General features: G+C 43.6%; 1 protein-coding gene and 1 long non-coding RNA gene across 2 annotated transcripts in view; both read left to right on the top strand.

The window, feature by feature from the left end:
* The window catches only part of LOC140332800 (zona pellucida sperm-binding protein 3 receptor-like), a 59286-nt gene that overhangs the window by 8292 nt on the left and 25532 nt on the right, over positions 1-25462 (top strand). Inside the window, exon 2 of the mRNA XM_072413992.1 lies at positions 16009-16191. Coding sequence (XP_072270093.1) covers positions 16009-16191 — 183 coding nt within the window. The remainder of the gene's footprint in view (positions 1-16008; positions 16192-25462) is intronic.
* LOC140332637 (uncharacterized) lies at positions 17202-18990 on the top strand. The gene is made up of 3 exons (XR_011921216.1): positions 17202-17292; positions 18055-18152; positions 18948-18990. It is a non-coding gene; the product is annotated as an uncharacterized lncRNA (long non-coding RNA).

The raw sequence follows: 25462 nt of genomic DNA, 5'->3' as shown, positions 1-25462 counted from the left end.
ATTTGATCACATGACATCTCAGAAAAGCAAAGAAAGTTGGTACTAGAAGACTTCCCTTTGCCAGATGCTCTGATCAAACGCGAATATGTCTAGATCCTTTTAAGTAATAGGCGCGATGGAAAATTATTAAAAATAAATTGTTAGTAGCGAAACTTATTAATCCTTAAATTCTATTAGAAAGTAGGTTTTTACATCCAAAACCTCTAAAACCATGGAATAGATGTTTATAATACATGTAACTCTGTTATGGCGTGAACCATATCTTTAAAATTTATTTAATAGTTGCCAAAAAATGGAAAACCTTTTGAATAAATGGTATGTCGAAAAATTAGCATGGTTAATAATTTTTTAAAAAATAACCCTAAGACCGACGAAAAACCATTTTTTATCATTAGTTCCCCTATTTTATGAAATTAGTATAACATTTGCCGCCGTTCAACCCTTCTTACCCGATTGAATTTTTTTTTTAAATTGTTTGGTATTGCCTCCCATATTTGACTATCAAAGCTTTTTATACCAGATCATCTTGGACCCTCTCTAGATGCAGAATATGTTATTTTAGACCACAGATCTGATCAGAGATTATTAGGGACTGCTTGCAAATGCCTAAAAATGCCTTTACAGGTATTTGTATATCTCTGTGCAGGCTTTTAGGGTGGGATAATTATTAGGGATTATTAGGCAGGGTATAGACAGATCATGAACAGATCAGACCAGACAGTAAAAACAGTAAGGTCTGCACTCTTCTATCTACATCCCTGCATGACCCCCAATAAAAGATAAATGAAGGGTGCTACACATTCTCATACTGCAGCCACCTACCCACCACCACCACTTCCCTCCAAAATTTGCCAGGAAGTGTTTCAGCCACTGTAGTCCAAAGAATGGACTATCTGACTATAAACCCAGCAGAGGAGTGTGATTCAGAGATACAAAGCGATATTTTTACTTTTGTATTTTCATCTCTTTCATTTATCTGCAAATCAATATTTTCTCTGCACATGATGTCAGATATGAAATATCTGAAATGTAATAATGAAATGTAGCAAGTAATTGTAACAAAAAATTGTGTGTCCACGTTTCATTTTCCAGTCTCAGGAGATACAACCAATGCATTTTAGGGGCCCGAAAGAACTTCCCTCCATCCATGTTCAAACTCTGAAGCCTCTCTAAAGCCGGAACATGTGGGGTTAGCTTTGGGATTAAAACCCTAAAAGGTGTTTTCTGCTATGCTGATCATACCCATTGTACAGAAAGCTTTCCTCTGCTGTACAGCATTGGCTATATTTGCTGCTGTTGGGAATATATTGTGGATTATTTCATTAGGAGGTTTTGGCGCTTGATATCTGTTTGTTAGAATCTAGCTTGGGGCACTAAATTAGGATGCCCACAGCCAGGGCTGGATTTTTCACCAGCTACCTTGTGCGGGACCCTTCTACCTGCCTTGAAAGCTGGGTCTTACAGCTGTGTTCAGACTAGTGGTGAAGTTGCTGTGCAGTTACCACTTCTTGATGACAGGGAACTACTGCCTTGGAGAAGACGCTACATGTAGCTTCTCCCAGCAGCAGCTCCAAGGACCAGTAATGTGGTGTGAGTAAACCCGCCTAGCGGTAATCCCAAGTGTGACTCAGGGTGGATTTTACATGCAAAAAGTAATCCTGAGTCACAGTCTGGGTCGCTTTTAACAAAAAAAAACACTTACCTTGCTCTGTCACTGTCCCCCGGCATCCTGCTGGTCCCCGCATATCCTGGGACATGTCCTGCTCCTCCAATCTCCAGCCGCGAAGTGCAAAAACGAGATCTACGGTTTTTGTATTGGATTCAAAAAAGAAGAAGAAATAATCATATAATATAGATATAATTATATTATATACTCTAATAAGGCACTGTCTTATATTTTTTGAAATGCCAAAATATGCTCGAGGTCTTATTTTCAGGGGGATGTCTTATTTTTCCATGAAGAAGACTACAGTACACATTTATTGTTGAAACTCACTCATGTGCCATTGATTGTCCCCTTCTGATCACTCATGTGCCATTGATTGTCCCCTTCTGATCACTCATGTGCTCTTTATCAAACTCTCTAAGACCTTTCCAACTATAGATGGTAAACTAACGGGTCTGTAGTTAAATGGTAATGACTTTGCTTCCTTGAAGATAGGTACCTTGCCAGCTAAAGAGTCTCTAAAGATTAGAAATAATGGCTTTGAAATAACTGAGCCCAGCTCCTTGAGGACACGTGGATGTAATCCATCAGGTCCTGGTGCTTTGCCAACCCTAATTTTTCCCAGCTGTTTCTCGATCATATCAATTCTGAGCCATTGTGACTCATTTAAGGCAGTGACATTGCTATTATGAATTTTGACTTGAGCTCTGCCATTTTCCTTTGTGTATACAGAGCTAAAAAGTTAATCTGCCTTGTCTTTATCCCCAGTTACCAACCTAGCGAACATCCTTTAAGGGGCCTACATGCTCAGATCTGAACATTTTGCTATTAATATATTTGAAAATTTTTCGGGGGGTTGCCTTTGCAATCTATCTTTCATTTTGAAGTTTTGCACATTTTATCTCCTTTTTACATATTTTGTTATATTCTTTATAGGTTTCAGATGATGAAGGTGATCCTTAATTTTTATATTTTTGGAATGCCCTTTTCTTGTTCCTTAACATCAGCTGTGAGCCACATAGGTTTTAATTTTACAAGATCAGCGGATACAGAACTTTGTACAGAACCCACCTTCAATAATGTAGTAAGAGAATTCCTATTCTCTACACGTTCCGCAGATTTCATTCTGCTTCCTCAGGAAAGTTTCACAATGACCAATACTGTCACTTTTAGAAAACCTAATATGAACACATTCATATTATATTCACTCTCATGTTTTAAAATAATGCTTTGCCTTGGGCGTATTTCGGGACTTATTATAGGGATTGAAATTAGTTTGGGATTTAATTATTATTATAGTGATCATGGATAGTTCCCCTCGTATTTACCATGTATATGAATGTTGTATTTATCTTTTGGAATGAATGTGATAGATAAATTATTCATGATGAGAATGATAAATAATCTCTATATAGGATGATCAGGATTGATAGGGGGAGCTTTTGTAACAGCATTGCACTAAAACCTGCCTTCTCCACCATTTCCAATGTATTTTGCTAAAACAGCAATATTCCAGACATTGTCCCAATCCTTGCATAGAGGAGTGAGGAAAGCTTTCACATAGGAGGTCTCAGAGCTGAGCAAAGCGGCTTCGGTCACAGACAGAACGGCTCACCTGAGTTTCTTCCACATATTTTATGTGAATTATCATAGCAGGATTTTGCTGCTCTCTTTAGGTGATTTGATGATAAAACATTGATGGGGATCACAAATATAAATATCCCCTTCTTGTGGTTCTCCTCATTGAAATGACGTTATGACGTTATTCCCTGAGGCGATGTGTTTGGCTGGAACCAAGGAGAGTTAGTCACTTGGAAAGATGTTGGTGCCTATGGACCTAAAGTGTAAAGCGCTACATTATATGTTGGTTCTATATAAGTACAAGGTAATAATATACATAAATAATACCCTTTGACCTGTAGTATCGGCATGTCGTTGTTGGTATACACTGTTATTAGTAAACCCCCAAACAGTACAGAGGAGTGCAGGGATTTCAGAATGATAGCTCTATGTGAATTACCCCGGCCATGTAAATCCCCCAACCCTTGTTCAACCTCAGAGCTGTGTGTAAGAAGTCCGATGGGGAAATATTACACCCAGATGAGAAATGTAGAGGAGGAACAGTGCCAGTAACTCATTGATCCCTACTGATGATCCTACAGCTACATACATTATGTGTAATGTTACCCAAATCACTCAGATGGATCTCTTCTCATCACAGCTGTGTGTAGGAATCCAGATGGGGAAATACTGAAGATGGACCCAGAAAAGGAATTTTATTATAAAGATGAGACGGTGACAGTAACATGTCAGCTCGGATATGGGCCACTTCAATCCATTGTACAATGGGCCTAATTCATCAAGCAAAATCGGACGCTTGCTCGCGCATTCGTATTCGCGAGCTGAAATCGGAAGGCATCGCGCTAGTCAGCAACTGGATAAGATCGCGGCCGGAGCCGCGCATCTCCGGCAGCTTTACACTGGCGAGCTTGCATTAAAAGTCACTGTTCCCCTAAAAAATCATTCTTTCTATTTGCACACATATCACCCTTAGCCCTAAAAAAAATGTTTGCGCTGTTAAAATGTTTAAAACGTTTATGTGCGCTAAGAAAAACGCATATTTTTAAATCGCTAATTTCTTTCCTGTTAGGCAAGAGTTAACCGAGTTCAACTCCTCTCCATAGGCGCCTATGTAAAAGCTTCCGATGCCTTGTCGGATGCATGTGAACGAGCGCGATGCTGCGGGCCAGAGATCTCGCACAACTCTTTTTTTTTTTTCTCAATAAAGTAACAAGCGCGCACACGTTCTTTTGCTGCTTACGTATATGTGTGTGTGTATATATTTATTCCTATCCTACAATAATTATAAATAAATATATATATATTTATTCATGTGCCACAATAACTATAAATATATATATGGAAAATACTTTTACCATTAAATCCTCCCCAACTCAACTTTCTCTTGAGGTTTGAGCATATATAAGGGTGTGGCTTAACTTGCTTTTTCCTTTTGTCTTTTTCTTTTAGGGGGCTGTTGTTTTGTTTGTTATCCTAATTAATCTATGTTGCTGCATTTGATACTTTGCTTTGTTTTTACTTCGAATGTAAATGTCTATTTTGCAATTTTGAAGTCAATTTTAATGCTATGGTATAGAGAGGCCCAGAGCAGGGAAATTTCTGCGGAGGGCAGCATGACAGGAGTACTCGGACAGACGCGAGGAGAAGGGGGGAGGAAGGTGAGGTCAATTGCAGGGCAAGAGAGGGGTGAGGAGAGAGGGTTTGGTCGGAAGTAGAGAGGGAGGAGTAAGGAATTGATAAAAGGGGGAGAGGAACGTTAGTGAGGCACATTTTTGAAGAAAAGAAGTTGGATAGGGAGGTCAGGCAGCATGGAGTCGGTTGACACCTTAATGCGCCAGCTTAGGGCGGCAGCTGCGTCTCAAGGTGAGGCATGGCTGCGGGATAGGTTAGAGGAGGCTGTGAGGGGAGATGTTAGAGAACAGCAAGAGGATAGGTTAGAGGGGCTGCGGCCTCGGAGAGATAGAGCTCCGGTGCGCCTAAGCCCAGAACCGTTTGCAAGGACTCAGCGCCATACTGGGAGCCCCTCCAGGGACCCTCCTAATAGGTCAGCTGGGCGGCGTTTGCCCAAGTCTGGTCCTAAAGTAGGGAGGAATCCCCGCCGTCGGCGGAGTTCTGACAGGGGGGCTGCGGCTGAGAGGGAGCACAGCCCTCTGGTGAACCCAGGTGAGGCTTTGAGAGGGGAGGTTTCACCTGCAGCCAGAGCAGCTGGAGCCACGCTCTGCAAATGCTCAGAAGGCTTACAAGGTCAGGGGGCCTGTGGATGGGAGGGAGCACAGCCCCCATGTGCAGCATGGTGAGGCCCTGCCTGTGGGGGCCTCATCCTTTGCTGGGGTTCCCCAGCCTGGGGGACCCAGGAAGGCGGTGGCTAAGAAAGAGGCTGCGGCTGCCAGGGAGCGCAGCCCCTTGTCCCCTAGGGCGAGCACATCTTACAGGCAGGCCTTACCTGAAGCCAGGGCCTCGCCTAGTGTGGGGTCCCGGTGGCGGTTTGGGGCTGCTGGTCCATCCGCGGACGCAGCAGAGGAGGCTCCGGAGCTCCGGTTGCAGAAAGCGGGAGGGGCCCGGCGTCCGGCCGGGCCTGGCGGGGAAGGCCGCGTGGCCAAGATGGCCCTGCAGTTTCCGGAAATGGACGCGTCGCCCGGAAGTGACGTTGGAGGTCGCGCCGCGTCCTCAGGATGGCCAGGCCGGATGGACGATCCAGATGCGGAAGCTCCCCAGTCAGAAGGGGAGCTGTCACCGTCCGGGGAGGAGTCGGATGCGGGCCAGGCGCTGGAGGCAGAGCGGGGCCCGGATGGACAGCTGGCAGGCTTCCGGGAACCGGGACTGTCAGGTAGGCTAACGGGGGGGCCATTGGGTGGGGTGGGGGCAGGGGGTCTGAGGGGGGAGCTGGGCGGTGACCAGGTAAGGGGGGTCCTTGATGCTGCAAGGGGCGGAAAAGGGGGTGGGGGGAGCTTGGCAGTGTTTTTGGAGAAGGGGTGCAAGCGGTGCTGGATGGATTGAAGGAAGTTGTGCGGCGCTTGGATGTTGGGGGGCGCTCGGTAGGGGACAAAGGGGATGGGGGCCTCAGGGAAGGACAGCAAGGGGGGGGAGGGGCTGTAGGGGCGGTGGACAGTACCGGTGCGGGGGTAGGTCAGGCTGGGCAAGGGGGGCAGCAGGTGGAACAGCAAGGGGTTGGAGATGCGGCTAAAGGGGAGGTGTATGTGTGTTTTGAGGGACCGCTGGGGGCTCATTTGAAGGAGGAAGTCCGGGAGCGTATTTTGAAGGGTGAGTATGTAGATATTTTCACATTGCTACCGCTCGAGAGGTTTAATTTGGAAAGGGTGGGGGGAGGGGAAGGGCGCAAAGAAGACAGCGAGTTGAGGCGGCACCGCTTGATTCCACGCATGTTCATGAACTGGATGCAGGCATTCTGTATTTTGGCGAGTGTGTTGGGGGAGAAGCAGCCGGAGTTGTGTGCCTCGCTTTTTTGTTATTTGGATACGATCAGGGAGGCTAATAGGATGTTTGGGGGGATTGCGTGGCTGCGCTATGACGAGCAATTCCGCCAACGGAAGGCCGTCAGACAGTCATTGCGTTGGGATCATAAGGACATAGGTCTATGGATGAAGCTGATGTCAGGTCCTAGGGCGATGGGGTTGCAGTCCTTTCATGGGGGGGTCGGCGGTCAGCAAGCACCGGGGGTGCCGGCCGTTAGAAAGAAGGGGCACTGCTGGATGTTTAATGAAGGAGGGTGCAAGTTTGGAGGAAGTTGTCGGTTCAAGCATGAATGCTCGGGATGCGGAGGCAATCATGGGCTCTCAAGGTGTTTCAAGACAGGTGGTGGCAGAGAGGGCGACTCTTCTGGAAAAGGGGGTGACTCCGGTGAAGGTAGAAAAGATGTCCACCTTTTTAAGTAAGAATCCGGACAGGGAGGCGGCTGGGGTACTGGAGAAAGGGTTCATGGAGGGATTCTGGATTCCTAGTGGGGTGGTAGGGGGGTTTCAGGAGCCCAGGAATTTGAAGTTGGCATTGAGACATCCGGAGGTGGTGGCTGAGAAGTTGGCGACAGAGGTAAGTTTGAGACGGATGGCGGGCCCATTTCAGGAAGCGCCGCTGGAAGGTTTGGTTGTGTCGCCGTTGGGCTTGGTTCCTAAAAAAGATTCAGGTAAGTTTCGTTTGATTCATCATTTGTCTTTTCCGCCTGGGGAATCGGTAAATGATGGGATATTACCTGAAGCATGCACGGTGTGTTATACCTCGATTGATGCGGCAATTGCCTTGGTGAGGAGATATGGACAAGGGGCTTTATTGCCGAAGGCGGACATTGAGGCAGCGTTCCGGTTGTTACCAGTTCATCCACAGTGTATGTGCTTGCTGGGTTGTAAGTGGGGTGGGCGGTATTTTGTTGACCGTTGTTTGCCTATGGGTTGTTCGGTTTCCTATGCTTTGTTTGAAAAATTTAGCACACAAATTTAACAAATTTTTTATTTGTTGAATGGGTGGTTAGGACAGTGGCGGAGGTGGCTTCAGTTATTCATTATTTGCATGACTTTTTGATGGTTGGCCCGGCAGGGAGCGGGGTGTGTAGGGTGTTGTTGGCCACATTGCAGCATGTAGCGGAGAAATTTGGCATTCTGCTTGCGGCAGATAAGACGGAGGGGCCGACTACGGTACTGACATTTTTGGGTATTGAGCTGGATACTGTGGGCATGGAGTGCAGGTTACCGCAGGACAAGCTGGTTAGTATACGGAATGACGTGCGTGTGGCAAAGGGGAGGCGCAAAATGCGGCTGCAGGAAGTGCAATCTCTTTTGGGCAAACTCAACTTTGCCTGCAGGGTGATTAGGATGGGCAGGATTTTCTGCAGGAGGCTGGCGGCGGCGACCGAGGGCGTAAGGCAGCCGTTGCATTTTGTGCGGCTGTCCAAAGAAGTGAGGGCAGATTTGGAGGCTTGGGATAGGTTTTTGGGTTCGTTTAATGGTCGGGCGTTGTGGATGGAGGGACCGGTTGACGCATTCGATTTGGAATTGTTTACAGATGCCGCAGGAGCGTTGGGCTATGGTGTGTACTTTGGAGGGAAATGGTGTGCGGGCGAGTGGCCCAAGTCGTGGGTGGAGGAGGGGTTGGTGAAGGATTTGGTGCTGTTGGAATTATTTCCGATTGTGTTGGCTGTTGAACTTTGGGGGGCAGAATTGGCTAATAGGAATGTGAGGTTTCATTGTGACAACTTGGGGGTTGTGCAAGCTGTGAATAAATTTTCTGTTTCATCAGTGCTGGCAGTAAGGTTGATGCGTCAATTGGTTTTTAGATGTATGCAACTGAATATCTTCCTGTTTGCTAGGCACATTCCGGGCGTGTTTAATGTGATCGCTGATGAGCTGTCTAGTTTTCAGTGGGACAAGTTTCGCGCGTTGGCACCAGAAGCGGAGCAATGCGGTTGCCCATGTCCAGAAGTGTTGTGGAGAATAGCGTTGGGATTATCCGAGGTTTGATCAGGAGCTCGGTGAGTGCAAGTACATGGGGGGCGTATTCTGCGGTGTGGAAGGAATGGGATGGTTTGTGGACACAGCTGGGGTGTCGTGAGGAGGAGGGTACAGCGGGGCATGTGCTGGTGTATTGGTTGGCTAGGGAGATTTCCAGGGGGGCTTCGGTGGCAGCTGTAAACAGGATGATGGCTGGTATGGCGTTTTGGTTCAAGTGGCATGGTTGGAAAGATAGGACCAAGGACTTTATAGTGCGGCAGGCGTTGAAAGGGTACAGAAGGGGCCGGCAGGTGCGGGATGGCAGGCGGCCGGTATCCTTTGGTTTGCTGCAGCGGTTGGTGGACAGTGTGAGAGTCGTTTGTGTGGACGGATATGAGAGGTGTTTGTTTACGGCAGCATTCTGTATAGCCTTTTTTGGGGCCATGCGCATAAGTGAACTGGTCAGCCCATCCAAACGGCGGCCGGGGGGTCTTTTGTTCGAGGACGTGGTCTGCTCGGGAGAGGAGGTGAGTATGTGGATCAGAAGGTCCAAAACATATCAAAGGGGCAGGGGTATGCTGGTTAGGATGTTTCGTTTGGGTGAGGGATCAGGGGTGTGTCCGGTGCGGGCTGTTGAGCGTTTTCTGGGGATAAGACGTGACCAGATGGGTCCCTTGTTGGTTCATGAGGATGGGGCCTTTTTGTCACAATTTCAATTTAATGCAGTATTTAGGAAATGTTTGCAGCTCGTTGGGGTGGATGTGGCGGCTTTTTCATCACACTCATTCCGGATTGGGGCTGCTACGGAAGCCGCTAGGTGGGGATTAGGAGATGAGGCCATTAGGCGCATAGGGCATTGGGAATCAAGGCGATTTCAATTGTATGTTAGGCCCCACTTGTTGTAAAGGGTCGGTTGGTATAGGGGTGGTTGGGATATGTGAGTTTGTTGTTCATTGTTGTTTTTGTTTTAGGTTCTCATCGGTGTCTGGTCTGGATCGTAGGGCACTCATATGTGTGGCGGGGTGCTCGTAGGGCCGCGGTGCGGCAAGAAGGCAGGCAGCTGGGTTTCCCGAGAGAGGAGGTCATGGTGCGGTGGATTGGAGTGCGTGGGATGCTTTGGAGTAGGATGGTCCCGGAAGTCAGGAGATGCGCATCGCTGGAAGGGCGCCGGATGTTTTGGTGATGCACGCTGGAGGTAACGATTTGGCTCAAAGAGGTATGAGGGAGTTGGTCAGGGACGTGCGGTTAGATTTTTTAAGGTTGAAGATGGAATTTCCGGGGACAATATTGGTGTGGTCGGATATTGTAGCAAGGGCAGTGTGGAGGGGGGTGAGGTCAGTGGAACGTATTAATAAAGCCAGAATTAAGGTGAACAAAGAAGTCGGGCGGTTTGTGGCAAGGAATGGTGGCATAGTGGTGAGACATAGGGAATTGGAGGAGGAGACTTGGCGGTTCCTGAGGGGTGATGGAGTACATTTGTCTGATGTGGGTACGGATATTTGGTGTTTAAGTATACAGGACGGAGTGGACAGAGCAATCAGGGTGTGGAAGAGCGCACGGGAGTGAGGTTTCCCGCCCGTGCGCTGTGGCGGTTGAGGTTTGGTGGAAGGTAAGAGTGCTAGGTTAAGTTTGGTTAAAGGGGCACCCTTGGTGGTGGTGACCCCTTTTAAGTGGTAAAAGGTGGAGGCCTCTAAAGTGGTAATGGGCTGCTTAGGGGCCAGAATGGTATGGTGATTTGGTAAATATGGTGATGTGATGGTGGTGGCGGACTTTACCTTCCGGACCTGCAACCTAGTTGTTGGTTGGATATAAAAGAATTCGGTTATATGGGAATCGTTTGGAAGACATAAATATAAAGGATTAAATTATCATTTGTAAGGTAGTTATTAAAGTGTTAAATTGATAAAGGTTAGTTAGAAATGTCATTTGAAGTTATTTATTGGTTTTAATATTATTGGATTTATTGTATATTGTTTATTTGTTGTCAATGTTATGTGTTAAATTATTATATTTATGAATATTTTAATAAGTTATGATTATTGTTAATAAATTGGTATTGGTTAATAAACGGCTGCTTGCCAGCCATTAAAATGCAGATGTTGTAGTGTGTTTGATTTTAGGTTAAGAAGGGGAGGAGGGAGGCTGAGAATAGGGCTGGCGAGTGGAAGATTGGTAAGTAAGAAATTGTGGTGTGGGGGGGGGAAATCTTGAAGGGGAAGGGTACGAGTTACCCTAGTCATGTGTTTGTGGCCAAATTGTTTTGCAAAATGATGCTTTTTTTATTTTTAACACTTTTCATTGTTTGTCCTGCATAAATATTTTCTTATTTCTACCCTTGATAGGGCAAAATTGCATATTGCTTTGGTAAGTATATTTTGAATGCAATATTTGTTGGGCCATTTGTGAACTATTTTGGCTTTACATTGAAGTGTGGATTTACATGTGGTTTGTTTGTTTTTGTTTCTTTATTCTTTTAATTTTTTGTCATTTAGTGTAAAGTTTAGTTGATATTTTAATTAGATCACTAATGCTTGGTGAGAATTTTTTACAATTCATACTATTGTGAGATGACGTATTATGAAGTGCTTACTAGTATATATACAGCTATATCTCAATTAGTTTGCAGTGTTGCAAAGCAAACCAAAAAGTATAAAAACAGTGCAACAAATGTAACAATAAATGAATTATTTTGTGAATGAGTATAATGTAACCTAAAAAAGTAGCACTTACCCAAAAGAAGATGAAGCATTAAAGATTCTAATTGACCTGTAATGGAGTGTAGATGCGCACAGAACAGAGCTAATTAATTGCTATGATCTCACCATTACCAGATCCTCCTTAATCGCGCAGCTGAAATCTAATCGCTTTAATTAGCAGATTCGCAACCCCTATTGCTCATTGTTATCAAGGCAGGAATCTGGCTGTGCGCAGTGAGGAGGCGAGTGTACAAGCGCATTTGACTTCGGCCCGCGGGAACCCGATGGCGCGAAAGTACGCGCAACCAGCGGAACGAAAGTATGGCGCGAAATTACGGATTTCATTCATGAATTAGGGTGATAGTGTAAATCCTGGAACTGCCAATGGCTGGAATCCTCCACCACAATGTATAGGTGAGTATTTCAATATACAGACTGCAGGGAGCCAGAGGTCATGACTCTCCAGTCTGATCCATCCAATCTGATGAAACCTACAGACCGTCCCCACTGATCTGATTATTATCACATTTATACCATTCCTATTCCCATCATTATACAATGCAGCAATATGGAGCAGGTCCCCTCCCTGCCCAATATAATATAATGACCGGGCCCGCAGCGTGCTGACACAGCAGAGATAACCATTATTCTGCATTAAGAAGTCATCCTTGTCCTGACATTCCTGGAGAATCAGGAAATATAAGAAATACATGACAGAGGAAAGCTGGGGAAGCTGATTATAATATCTGACATATCAAGCATTGGTCACTATTACAAGGAAATAAAGCCACATTCTGGGGTCACAGATTGTGTGGTCCGACCAATTCCAGCTACATTCCACATACACAATCATTACATACATACATCTTACAATCACACATATAAACATATGATTTCCTCTACATGTGCACAGCCAGCAATACCAAACACGCGGCTCCCGCAGAAGAAGGCGTATTATGAACAATATGAAATAAGAGTGCAGTGTAATACTGAAAGGTGCAACAACCAACCCACCACACACAATGCACGTTATTCATCACTCTGTATACAATGTATAATGATCGGGATTTATCTTCTGATTCCACAGCTCAGTGTGCCAAGCCAATCATAGGAAATGTGGAGAGAGTCATTGAAGACAAGGAATATTATATTAAGGGAGAATTGGTGATAGTTCGATGTAAATCTGGATATTATCCATCATCATACATAATGACATGTAACAACCCCAGCACCCCCCAGGAGTGGACTCCGCCCACTGTTACCTGTATAGGTGAGTACAATGGATCACCATATCGTATTCCATTATCTGCAGGCACTGCTGGGTGGTAATAAAGGGTCCAATATCTGTATGTGCCCCACCTATGGTGACAATGTTCTATACAGACATGGCAGCTTAGTGATGGTCATTGCACAAGTTTTATAATGAATATTGTCAGCAAGTGCAGAAACTACCTGTTGATCCTGCCATAACTATAGCACCCTTGTTGCTTTCTCTGCACTATCCCAAATTGTAAGAAACTTGGGGCAGGGTCCTCTCCTCCTCCTGTCACTATCTGTATCTGTTTGTCATTTCCAACCCCTATTTATTGTACAACGCTGTGTAATATGTTGGCGATATATAAATCTTCTTAAGTTGTTTATTACGCCTAAGAATTACAGCCTACAATGCAAAATATGTTTCCATGCAAAAAATTGTACTGCTTTTTGCATGGAATTAGACTGCTAGGGAGGGTAATAAACTGGAAGCGGTGCAGGATTACTAAATATTGAGGCAAGTCTGGGGGGAGGGGAGAGAGGAGGGGGAAAGAGAGAGAGATAAAGATAAGGAAGAAGTCAGACCCAGAGAAGGAAGGCTTCCGGTGTCCAAGATCTTCCAAGTTGTATGGTTGTGTCAGGTACAGCAGCTCCCCGATGATAGAGATCGAGCACTGTACCAGGGAAGTATTCAGGCTCCTCCGTCCATCACATATATGTTGCAGAACCTCTGATAGACGGTTTTCCCAATCACTGCTCTGATCAACACATTGACCTCCCCAGACATTTACACATACTGAGCCATGCTTCCTTGCCCCCTCCTATCTGCAGCTTCAGTGTCAGTGGTGTCAGACAGGGGTAAGATGTGTTTACCCCCCCATGTGCCAGTGTTCAGGTCAGGCTGTTCTGGTTTGAGGACTGACATATGGGGGGGGGGGTCATGGGCTCTCCCATACCTTAAAAGCCCGCTTTTTGGGTAGCAGTGATGGCAATTTTGGACCTTGGTGCTGGGAATGAGTCTGCTCGGGTCATACCTGTTCTGTGCTCGGCTCCCTGTCGTCCATACCATTTCCCTTCCATGACATTTCACCATGAATTCCATCCTTAAATCACTGGCAGGTCATGTCAATACTGGTGGCTTCCATGTGTATCATGGATGATGGTTATATCCAGCATCAGACACAATGAGATGTGACAACCCCAGCACCACCCAGGAGTGGACTCCGCCCACTGTTACCTGTGTAGGTGAGTACAACATGGGACACTCCCACTATGTCTAATATATGGCCTAAATACTGTCAGTACAAATGAACATTTTTAGATGCCTATTAATCAAATATGCTTCATGTGTAATTTATTTACCTATTTTGTTAGCCAGTATTTAGGTATTTTTACACAATATAGATTCAAATTCTGATCGAAGGTCAGATGAGCTTTAATCCAAATAAAAATTTACTATGATCAGAACTATATGACCATCATTAGCTGGAACATTTAGACATGGTGGGGGAGGGCCCAGAAAGTTTAGATAGTATGAGCTATGTTCTATATACAGTATATTGCATCTTCTGTAGGATGTTCAGATATTACCTGTATCAGGTAGGTACACAGTATGAACACATTATCAGCACACACTGAAAGTTATATATAAAGTGCTTAATGAATCTAAATTCTGTCATTTGGGTGGAGAACAATTTCATCCTAATTTATTCCCTCTAGTTTTTTATGGAAGATTCAGTATATAGAGAAGATAGCGTAGGGCCTCCATCCGAAATTCTTGCGCACCATACTATCTAAACTCTCTGGACCCTCCTCCATCATGTCTAAATGTTCCAGCTAACAAAGCTAATCTGATTTTGAAATGGAATTTAAGCAATCCAAGTTCCAGTCTGACATTACAATACCTGTTACTGACAGGTATGATACAGCTGAGTCAGGATTTTTGTGTTATGAGGACATCTAGTTCATCATTACAAAGGTCAAAGGGTCTGGGCTAAGGAGCCAGGTGTGATAGCTGGGTACAAGTAGAGTTTCAGAGATAAATCAGCAAATGACACAGCTGCTGAATGTGTTAGGTTTCAGCTAAACACCAAGGAAGCCAGGGGCGATATACTCAGTACAATCAGCAATAGTTATTTAAAACCGTTCATTCATGCTTTAAATTATTAAAAGTTAGCAATGATCACAAGATCAGCGGATACAGAACTTTGTACAGAACCCACCTTCAATAATGTAGTAAGGGAATTCCTATTCTCTACACGTTCCGCAGATTTCATTCTGCTTCCTCAGGAAAGTTTCACAATGATCAATACTGTAACTTTTAGAAAACCTAATATGCACACATTCATATTATATTCACTCTCATGTTTTAAAATAATGCTTTGCCTTGGGCGTATTTCGGGACTTATTAAAGGGATTGAAATTAGTTTGGGATTTAATTATTATAGTGATCATGGACAGTTCCCCTCATATTTACCATGTATATGAATGTTGTAATAATCTTTTGGAATAAATGTGATAGATAAATTATTCATGATGAGAATGATAAATAATCTCTATATAGGATGATCAGGATAGGGGGAGAATTAGGAAATATAAGAAATACATGACAGAGAAGAGCTGGGGAAGCTGATTATAATATCTGATATATCAATGTAGTCCACAGGAAGTTGGGGGTACACAGCATTTCTGGCAGGACTGACAGCTGTTTTTTCTCCATTTGTTAAAAATGTACTGAAAAGTAAAAATGATAAAGATAATGAGCTGCAACATACAGTATGACATTTAAGGAAACATTTACAGGACAGGTTGTGGGGATGGGACCCTAATATTTTACATGGGGCCCCTTCTCCCCCACTATGGAGGCAGCCAGGGGATCTGTTATGTCCAGCAATGGGCCAAAGATTTCTGCCACCCCTTTTCCATGCCAGGTATAGTCCTGCTATGGGACATGTGCTTGTTGTCCCCCTTTATTTTGGCCAGGCAGACCCCAGCTCCAATTCCAGAACACCTCTGCAGAGAGGTTCTGCAACTTTCCCAGTACTGTCACAGCTCACACAGCATGGAGGTGATTGGCTGACAAAGCTTTCCAGTTCTTCCATCTCTCAGGCACAGAGCAGCCATTTGTCCTTCCAGTGATACTAATGTTTCCTCTTCCCTGATAACTGATGGCTTCCCATTGAATATTCTAATGATTGCCCCAATACAATCCTGCAGACTAATCCCAGGATCCGCCCATGAGGAGCTCAGACCACAATCCAATATAAACACCGATAGGTCCAACAACTAACCCAGCCCCATCACACACAATGCACGTTATTCATCACACTGTATACAATGTATAATGATCGGGATTTATCTTCTGATTGCACAGCTCAGTGTAGAAGGCCAATCATAGGAAATATGGAGAGACTCATTCAGGACAAGGAATATTATAATAAGGGAGATTCAGTGACAGTACAATGTAAATCTGGATATTATCCATCATCAGACAGAATGAGATGTACCAACCCCCGCACCTCCCAGGAGTGGACTCCGCCCACTGTTACCTGTACAGGTGAGTATAACACAGGACACGCCCATCATATACACAGTGTGAGAACACAATTACATTTACTGTACATTCAGGTTCCTGCACCTAGACAATATATATTATACCAGTGTGATCACTATGACTGTGTTTGGTGGCAGCAGAATTTAGTTTGGGAATAAATGAAAGTCCTCCAGAGATCAGAGGTGAGGTACAAATTCCAGCACTGAGCAGAGTTTTGTATTATTATTTGTCCTTTACACAGCTCAGTTATACGGGTCCAATCATTGATTCCTCTCTCCTCCGTCCACATGGCTCCACAAACAAAATATCTCTGTGATCTCTCCAGATAACGCACGTTACTCTGCAAACTCTTTGTAATGCAACCTGATTGTAATGTTGAGTGATGAGCACAGCTATATAATAATCACACATCAAGGGGAAATAGATCGGTATCATTTCCCTTTAGAACAATTAAATTGGGAATTCCATCCATCAGGAATGAGCTCAGGCCGTTCCCTTAGCAAAGGGGAATATCACTCTACAAAGGAATTCTCACTTTTCCTGATTGGACTGATTGGATGAATGTCAGCATTCACTAAGCTAAGTGATTTGCAGAGTAACAGCCTGATAGTAATCCAATGTCAATGTGTCCAATCTCTTCCCAGACCCCGATTATATCTCAGTGATGGCCCCATATAGTTCTGCCCCCCTCTATCTGCTATGTGATGCCCCCAGACCTCAGATTCCCCCATGATATCATTAATAGATGAGGGCAGCGGGGGATCTCCGTCCTCTGCACATACACTGACAGATCTTCTATAACACTGACACTTTAATGTCTCCATGTTGTCTCAGGAGTCACAATGATGGATTGGACAGTCACCCCGACCAGTATCAGCGCCCGGATCTCCTGCACTCCGCCATGTCCTGATCACTGGAGATTTACTTTGCAATGTTGTCCTGTGCCGAATTATTATAGATTATGTACAACTTCTAATGATAAAAATGTGACATTCACCGATCTCCACCGATCTCCGTTCTCTCTGTATAGAATATACACCACCATTTATACAGACCCGGGATATTATAATCTGCAGAGCCCAGATATTAGGACGGCGGAGTCAGGTGAGAGAATTGTCTGTTCTTATACAAGTATTGTCTCACACTGTCACTTATCATTTCTGGAAACTCATGTGAAATATGGGATCTGTCACTGCTGACCTGAAATGATTGTCCAGGAACATGAATACAGATAAGGTGATCTGTCCCTGGTTACATGCTCACTTTATGGATATCGGCCGCCATGTTTATCTAATGATAGAACCAACCGCCAAACCTTCATTGTATTGTATGCTTGTAGGGAAATGTAGACTTCTGGCGGGCCCCAATGGAGGAACCTGTAGAGCCGGAATATAGAAATATATTCCCCACATGTAACATGGCCGAATCATATCCCATCCTGATGTACATTACAGCGCTCAGCGATCAGATGAAGGAACACGCATTGCTTTCTCAGCATAATGTGCAAATAGAATGTTCTTTCATAAAAATTGATATTTATCTGCTAGCTTTGTTCCTTCCCTCATTGCTCCCTACATGCCATGTATTACCAAAAGGTCATGTTGGCCAAATTTGCTGTTAAATTTATATAGTGTTGTGTAAACCTATGGCATGAAGGGTTGGATTTACTTTTTTTCTTCCCTAAAGCAACTACCTTGCCGTCTTTCCCCCCGTGTCCACAGAGAGTATTTCAGATGTGGGGGGAAGTATCTTAGTATGACTACATGTGTGTATTTATACATTGATTGTAGGATTGTACTATCAGCCCGCTCTGATCTGTGTGTGTATGGACAATTTATTCTGAATCTGTTATTCTTTTCCATCCAGTACCTGATAAACCTAAAATAGTGAAAGTTCCATCAATGGAAGATAATAGAATAACATGGACATTGGATAATGGACGGGGAACAATCACTGGTTTCCAGGTAAAATAATCCTATGCTTTGTATATTTATTATATAATCTCAGCTCCATATTCAGCCGTTACTATTTACGTGTTCCATTATCGGCCCCATTTATTATCTGGAAGTCAATTTTATGTGACATTTATTAGGTGACCGCGATTTACAACTGATGCCTAAGATTGTTTAATGCTAATATATAATAAATTACAAATAGACAATAAATACAACTTTTACCTGCTGGACAATGTTACTAATACTGCTGGATGGCTTCTGCCACTAAATGTTGTACAATCCATCTGAACAGATGACTATAAGGGAATCTAGAGTGGTGATCCACATATTTTCCATTTTTATATATAATGATCAGGATTAAAAAAGCATTCCAAATAATTTTACGTACAAAAGAGAATTTAAAAAGTATTATCAATGAATATTTTGTGTTCTTATATCCAGGCAGAAGGTGGCGCTATTGGCACCTTTCACATTTTTCCAGTTTCCTCATTCCTCCTATTGGAAAATCCGTTTGTTTAGCAAATAGAAAATGTTCAAATATAAACCCAGAGAAATAACTCAGCAGCTTCCTGTTGAGAGTTCCGTCAGGCATCAAGTGTCTGAAATATGACAGCTAGTTCCGTGATTTTGTTAGATAACCGATAATGTTCTGGAAATTCTGTGTACAAGGGTGCACTCTGTATTAAATGTTATCAACACACAATTAGGAAAATGGTCTGAAACTGTTATTATGTTATGTTATTTATGACCAGGTGATTATGAAATGAATAAATAAGATATAACCCATGAAATAATTCTTTCTAGATGAATATCTCAGCCTGGAGGGATTACAATGAGTCATTTGCTGCTCTCTATTGGGGTTTCTGTTGTCATCATGCCATTATCTAAAGGTTGTGAATGTACATAAAGCTGGCAATGTATATAAAAGGAACAAATTATTTGAACTCAAATAGTTGAACGTTCCAAATATTGAAGAATAATTTACTAGTGTTGCAGCAAATTCATCCCAGGAGCTGACTATTTAAATGTGAATGGAGTCTCCGAGAACCCCAAAAATTACTGTTGGATCTTAAGGAACTCTGGTAACAGTTGTAGTCAGAGTGAATACATCTTCAAAGGGGAGATAGCAGCTATTTATTCTGCATGGCAGGAGCCATTGCCGTTCTGAAAGAGCATTGGAGCAAGACTATGGGTTTTCCATTTAGGCAAAGGGCCGGCCGGTGCTGTCTAAACTACTCATACATGTGCAATGTCCATCTCTGGTCAGACAAACTTCACTGCCACATAAAGGATCGGTTCTGTTTCCTAAAAATATTCGTGAATCTTCTCTTCCAGATCCTCCTCATCACATGGAGAACACAACAAGTAATGTCACCATACAACTCCACCCAGTTCCTAATCTGAATGGGCCAATCAGGTGAGGAACTGCTAACAATTGGTTGAGGTGACCCTCATACTATAATGTGGGACGTTCTGTACTTACCTTTCCAGGGGCCTATTTGTTAAAAAAATGGTACTGCTGTAGGTATTGGACTCTTCTCGGGGTAAATATCTGCTTGTACACTACTACTGGCCCTATGATTGGGTGGAGAAAACCACAGCTTTCACCAAGGGAGCAGAGGAGATATTCCACCCACCCAAAATGTCAATGATCTGCGATGGTCAGGTATCGGCAACAAAGGACTTTGGGTGACTTTTTTATTTATTTAAATTTTATAATTTAAAGGGCCAGTCCACATACAAGTAAAATGTTTTATGTCAAATTCATGTAAAAAAATATATATTATATAAGAATATATTAATATTAAATATACTAAATATTAATGTGTATTACTGATTCTGTAAAATTTAACATTTTTTTTGACATTATACATTCTTTTAACACTATACATGTGAATAGGGCTGTCATATGTAATTCCTGCTGGAGCTCATACAATGCCGAGGACTCCCTAATGCTATGTCACGGTGCTGGGTACACAAGCAGCCAATTTATTATATGTTGGCTGAATTGGCTCTGTTTAGTTCACTCACAGTTCATGGAACTGACCCAGTGTTGGGTTAATAACCTTTCCTTAATCTTCCCAAGTGAAATGTCCTATAAATGTTATGTTTCCTCTTCTGCAGGTGGAGAAGTCATCCTGTGCTTTAGCTGGTTTCATTGGAGGTACGTTGGTTTGAAGATTCCTTACTGCATGTGGTGTTATAGATGTTTAACCCCACTCAGGGTGCAGATTGTTAGGGAATCAGCATAAATCTAAAAATCCCTTCTGTCTTCATTCACTGCATAGGAATTTATTAAAAAATGGCGATATTCGCAATTTAACAAAATCCTGAAACAAATTCACATTATGCATCGCACCCAATGGACAGTCCCAAGGAAAGGAACTGTCACACCTGAGCTGAGCCTTTGTAGCCTTCACTTCTATTATTTTCTTCAAACCCAACATCCATTCCCAGCACTGCTGCATCTTCCCCACTTCTGCCAGCTGAAGCATCTCCTTGCTTCGCTCATTTCACACATCCACCCTGAACTTACATATATAGACATACATATAAACGTACATTGCATATTCATACCTGATTGCAGGTAAATATTAGAAGTTTTGACAGAAGGGACTTAAAGTCTCACCTACCAAAGGACCTGGCCTACCCTGCCTATCCAGACTGAGCTGCCTCCCAGCCAATTTTAGGTTTTAACGCTGAAGAAAAAGCTGAGTTTAGGCAGATTATAGGAAAACCCCAATTATTGTATTTATGTGTTCATCATAAAACACATTAAACCTATTTGTAAATGTAAGCAATGTAAACATCTGATCTTACAACGAATCAGCCAATCAATCACCTCCAGCGGTGGGAGGAGCAGAGCTAGGTGCCAATCAGGTGTTGTGCATGCACATGTGCTGATAAAAAGCAGGATGATAGATGGAGTAAACAGGGTGAGCAGAAGGATGACCTCATCAGTGTGCTTCTGCTTCTTCATTGGACAGATACAGGTTGAGGGTGGGGTGATGATTTTGTATTTGCCTAATTGAAGCAGGGAAATATCAAGTCGCTGGCTGTTCTGTCCAACAGAAATGCGTAAATCTAAGGACTGGCTGGACAGAATTACAAATCTTATGGTGACTACAACCACCACATACGTTTGTTGATTGATCTGAGTGGTGTCAGCCCTGCCCTTTGTGTTTTGCTATTACTCTGTTGATGATAAATCAGACAGAGGACACCAGACATGTCTGGATTACATACCAGATCACCAGATACTTTATACATTTATTGGACAGATATAACAAACACTTCCATGATTCACAGACCATAGGGGGGTCAATAAGAGAAGGTGATGGTTTGGGTTTAATCTAATACTCGCAATATGTCTGATGGATCAGGAAATGTTCTATCTATTCCACAGGTGTGACCACAGACAGGACAGACGGCTCCTTCACAATGTAAGTACAAATATCTTCAGACACGAGAAATTATAATAGGAACCTTTTGGGGTGGAAATATTTGGCAGATATCCGGTCTGTGGGGGCGGCTGACATCTGTTTAAGATTATCTGATTCGACCTCCTCCTGACCTTCACTGAGCCTTTTTCAGCTGGGCTTTGTAATCCAGTGGAAAATTTAGAACTAATACAGATAATTGTCACAGATCCCCGCAGCACCATTGGTTCTGTGCCTTCCCCTGTATCACCCACCTTGCACTTACCTGCCAGCAGAAACTCTGCTTAGGAATTCTATGCTCTGGTCACTTCCTTTTCTAGGTCATGTGACTTTATGACAGGCGCATTCCACCTGTTGGCAGAAATGTGAACACCTCCTGAACTGCCTCCTCTCCAGCACTCCCTCTGGTGGGGGTTCACATGGTCTCCAGTTATCACATGGTCTCCTTATATAACAAAGTGACCCGGAAACCTACTAGACTCTGCTTCCAGGTTCTTGTCTGCAATTCCTGCTCCTGTTTCTGACTCTCTGGTATACCAACCCCGGCTTTGGCTGACTGATTGCTGCCTGCCCTGACATTTGGTTGGACTGACTACGCTTCTGCCTCAAACTTCTGTACTACACTTTGTCCCAATCAGTCAGCAGTTACCAGCCCTTGTGTGTAAGGCCAAAACCTAGGCACCATCTCCTAAAGTTCATCACCCCTTGTGCGGTGTGCTGGTGAAGTCAGAGGATGGTGTCTAAGCCTCTGAGCCCATACAAGTCTCTTAGACGGTTCACCACCAGGCCTGTGACACTGTGACAATGATGGAGGGAAACCAAAAGTAGATTTATTTGGGCACAAATAATAAGATGGGGGCACCTAACTACAATAGATGAAACAAGGGTAACTGATTTAAGGCTGGGAAAAGGTAGAGCCATGGCAGATCACATAAAAGATGGAAATATTGTGGAAATATTGTTGTGTTATAGGGCAGTGTGATGTGTTGTGTTGCTTTCTCCATCTTTTGTCTGTTTTGGTGAAAATGGAGCTTATATTATAATCAATGGGAACACATGAAAAACTCCCTGAAACTACAAGATGCATTTTAATTGGTGGGATCTGCAAGTCACATGACATCTTGCAGTGTGTTACATTCTAACATGATGGGGTGAAAGGGACCTAGGAGTGGAAAAATTTTATAGTATTTATTTTATCATCTTATGAATATGTTCCGGTCTTTTCTTGTGTCCTCTGAATCCAGTGTGTTGTCACCGTCATCCCCGGGGATCATTGTCACAGTGCTGAGTCTGAAAGTTCTGGTTCTGCTGGGTCTCTGTGTGACTCCACTGACTCCTTGGATGGGGAGGAGAAATCCTGCGGTGAGTATCTGACTTTATACAAAGTAACCGGTACACAATGACATCATAAATCATCTCACACCATTACACCAAATGTTTCTTCCATAGCTCTGCTCTGACCCATCTCATGTTCTCTCATGGTCCCGGTTCATCAAGCTTCCCTAACACTGACCACGTACATCCAATAAGAATGAAATGTCTCAACTCCTCATCTCAGATATGTTCCTAAGATCCATTTTAACGGCCTTGAAGACCAGCACAGTTCCTTAGCATCCATCTGGAAGTTTCTAGGGGTTCCTTGAGCTGTGGCTGCTTGACATTGTACCTGAAGGTGTCTACATACTTCTGGGGTCAATGCAACTTGCTAAAGTCAAAAGTATAACAGCAATGATCCTGAAGCTATTTGAAGGGTAGATTTCTGACCACCACTGTAAGAAGGGAATTCTTTCCAATGACCAGCAACCTATGGGAAGGAAGGGACCATCATTCAATGGGTACATTTCTCCCACTGACCACCAGTCTAAGGGGGACCTTCTCTCCACTGGTTGGTACACTCTAGAACAAAAACCACCATAATGTCACTAATGCTGACTTTCTGCTTTCTATGTATTTTAGGGGAAGGTAAGAAAAAGAAGAAAAGATTCTTCTACAGACAAGGATGATGATGATCGGAGCACTTACGAGAGCCTGGGGGAAGCTAGGAATAGATTCCAGAAATAAACTATTACCACACATCTGCTCTATGAAAGCACCGTACCCATGAATCTCATTCTTCAGACCTATATGTTATTTTTGAAGGTCACATCTCTGTGTATAGATACCGTGTTCTGTTTGATGTGTGGTGGTATGGTGCCTGAATGATTGTCATTCCTCCCTGGCATTACTGGGGGACTGGGTTTTATTACACCAAAGAAGGTATTATAGGGTTACTACTGCTAGGGTAGGTATACTGTGTATATAGGGTTTTGTCTGGAATATGCTGGTTTGTAGTATGTTAATTTTCCTAGTGGGTTCATTGATCAGAATTATACCCTATTACCTTTTGATCTATATGTGATTGGGCAGTCGTAGGTAACCTCCCAACCATCTCTTGGGTTCATTGGTGATTGGATAAGCAGGAATTGTGGGTTCATACATGTGTGGGTGAGGAGGTCACCTTCCACCATCATTGAGTCCATAGATGATTGGGTGAGGAGGTTACCTCCCACCATTCCTGGGTTCATACAATTGGGTGAGAAGGATATCACCTTCCAGCAATCAGGAGTAATCTAGGAGTTGTGTAGCCGGGTGATCTTTCTAAGCTGTCCTGCGAGCTGAAATCCTTGTCACCAGACTCGCTTTCTACACACACCAGACACATTGGTGCCACCTCTTGTCACAAGCCCACCACACCATGATAAGATGGATGCACATGGCAAATCACAACAAACATGGCAGTGAAGTAATTTAGGCCACAGGTTGTCACTCAACTACACAGATTTCCTTTATTTAACATTCACTGTACACGTTACTGGTATTCCGGCAGCTATATATTTGTATTGATATGTATTTATGACTGTATAACCCCTCCAATTAAAACTTACCAAACCGAGGAAGTCGAGGCCAACCTCTACACCCCAATCTAAGCGCTCACCCCTGGATCAGCCCCAATCCTAATTGTCATGTCATCATACTGATAAGTCATGGCAAACCCATCATGGATAATAATATCATAGAAAGATGAAATTTATGACACAGTCTTCCAATACACCAAATTTTTGCTGCCAAAAAAACGGCCACTAATCAATGTGAAGGTGATGGAGATTAGCCAATATTACCCCAAAAAAAAGTTCTAATATATAAATATCTTTCTGCACAGAACTTTTAATCCTATACACACATATGTATGAAAGCAGGGATGGCATCTAGAACAGAGGAGGCCAAGAAAAGAATATAGTATTCTTCATAGAATGTCCCCTCTCATTTGAATTAATGGGTTTGGAAAATTTCAAAGGAATTTTAATCTAGTAAAACTGTAGTGAACATAACCTCAGTACTTTCACCCATCACTAATCAGGATGGATTTGTTGTCTGATGAATCAGAATTAGACAAATACTTTTTTTGATCACAAGAATTAGATATATATATATTAGAGTTCTTCCTAAATCACAGCCTTCAAAATGCTTCCCAATCATGATCTCACTTTGGATTCACTCCTGTACCCTCCCCAGCACACATATTAGTCCTCCCCCTGTAGCCTCCCCAGCACCCATATTGGTCCCCTTGCTGTACCCTCCCCAGCACACATATTAGTCCTCCTCTTGTACCCTCCCCAGCACCCATATTGGTCCCCTTGCTGTACCCTCCCCAGCACCCATATTGGTCCCCCCGCTGTACCCTCCCCAGCACACATATTGGTCCTCCTCCTGTATCCGCCCCAGCACACATATTGGTCCTCCGGCTGTACCCTCCCCAGCACACATATCTCCCCAGCACACATATTGGTCCTCCTCCTGTATCCGCCCCAGCACACATATTGGTCCTCCGGCTGTACCCTC

The sequence above is a fragment of the Pyxicephalus adspersus genome, chromosome 6 (assembly GCF_032062135.1).
Source record: "Pyxicephalus adspersus chromosome 6, UCB_Pads_2.0, whole genome shotgun sequence".
Classification (NCBI taxonomy): domain Eukaryota; kingdom Metazoa; phylum Chordata; class Amphibia; order Anura; family Pyxicephalidae; genus Pyxicephalus; species Pyxicephalus adspersus.
Note: the sequence above shows the minus strand (reverse complement) of the source record. Positions and strands in the feature narration are given on the sequence as shown.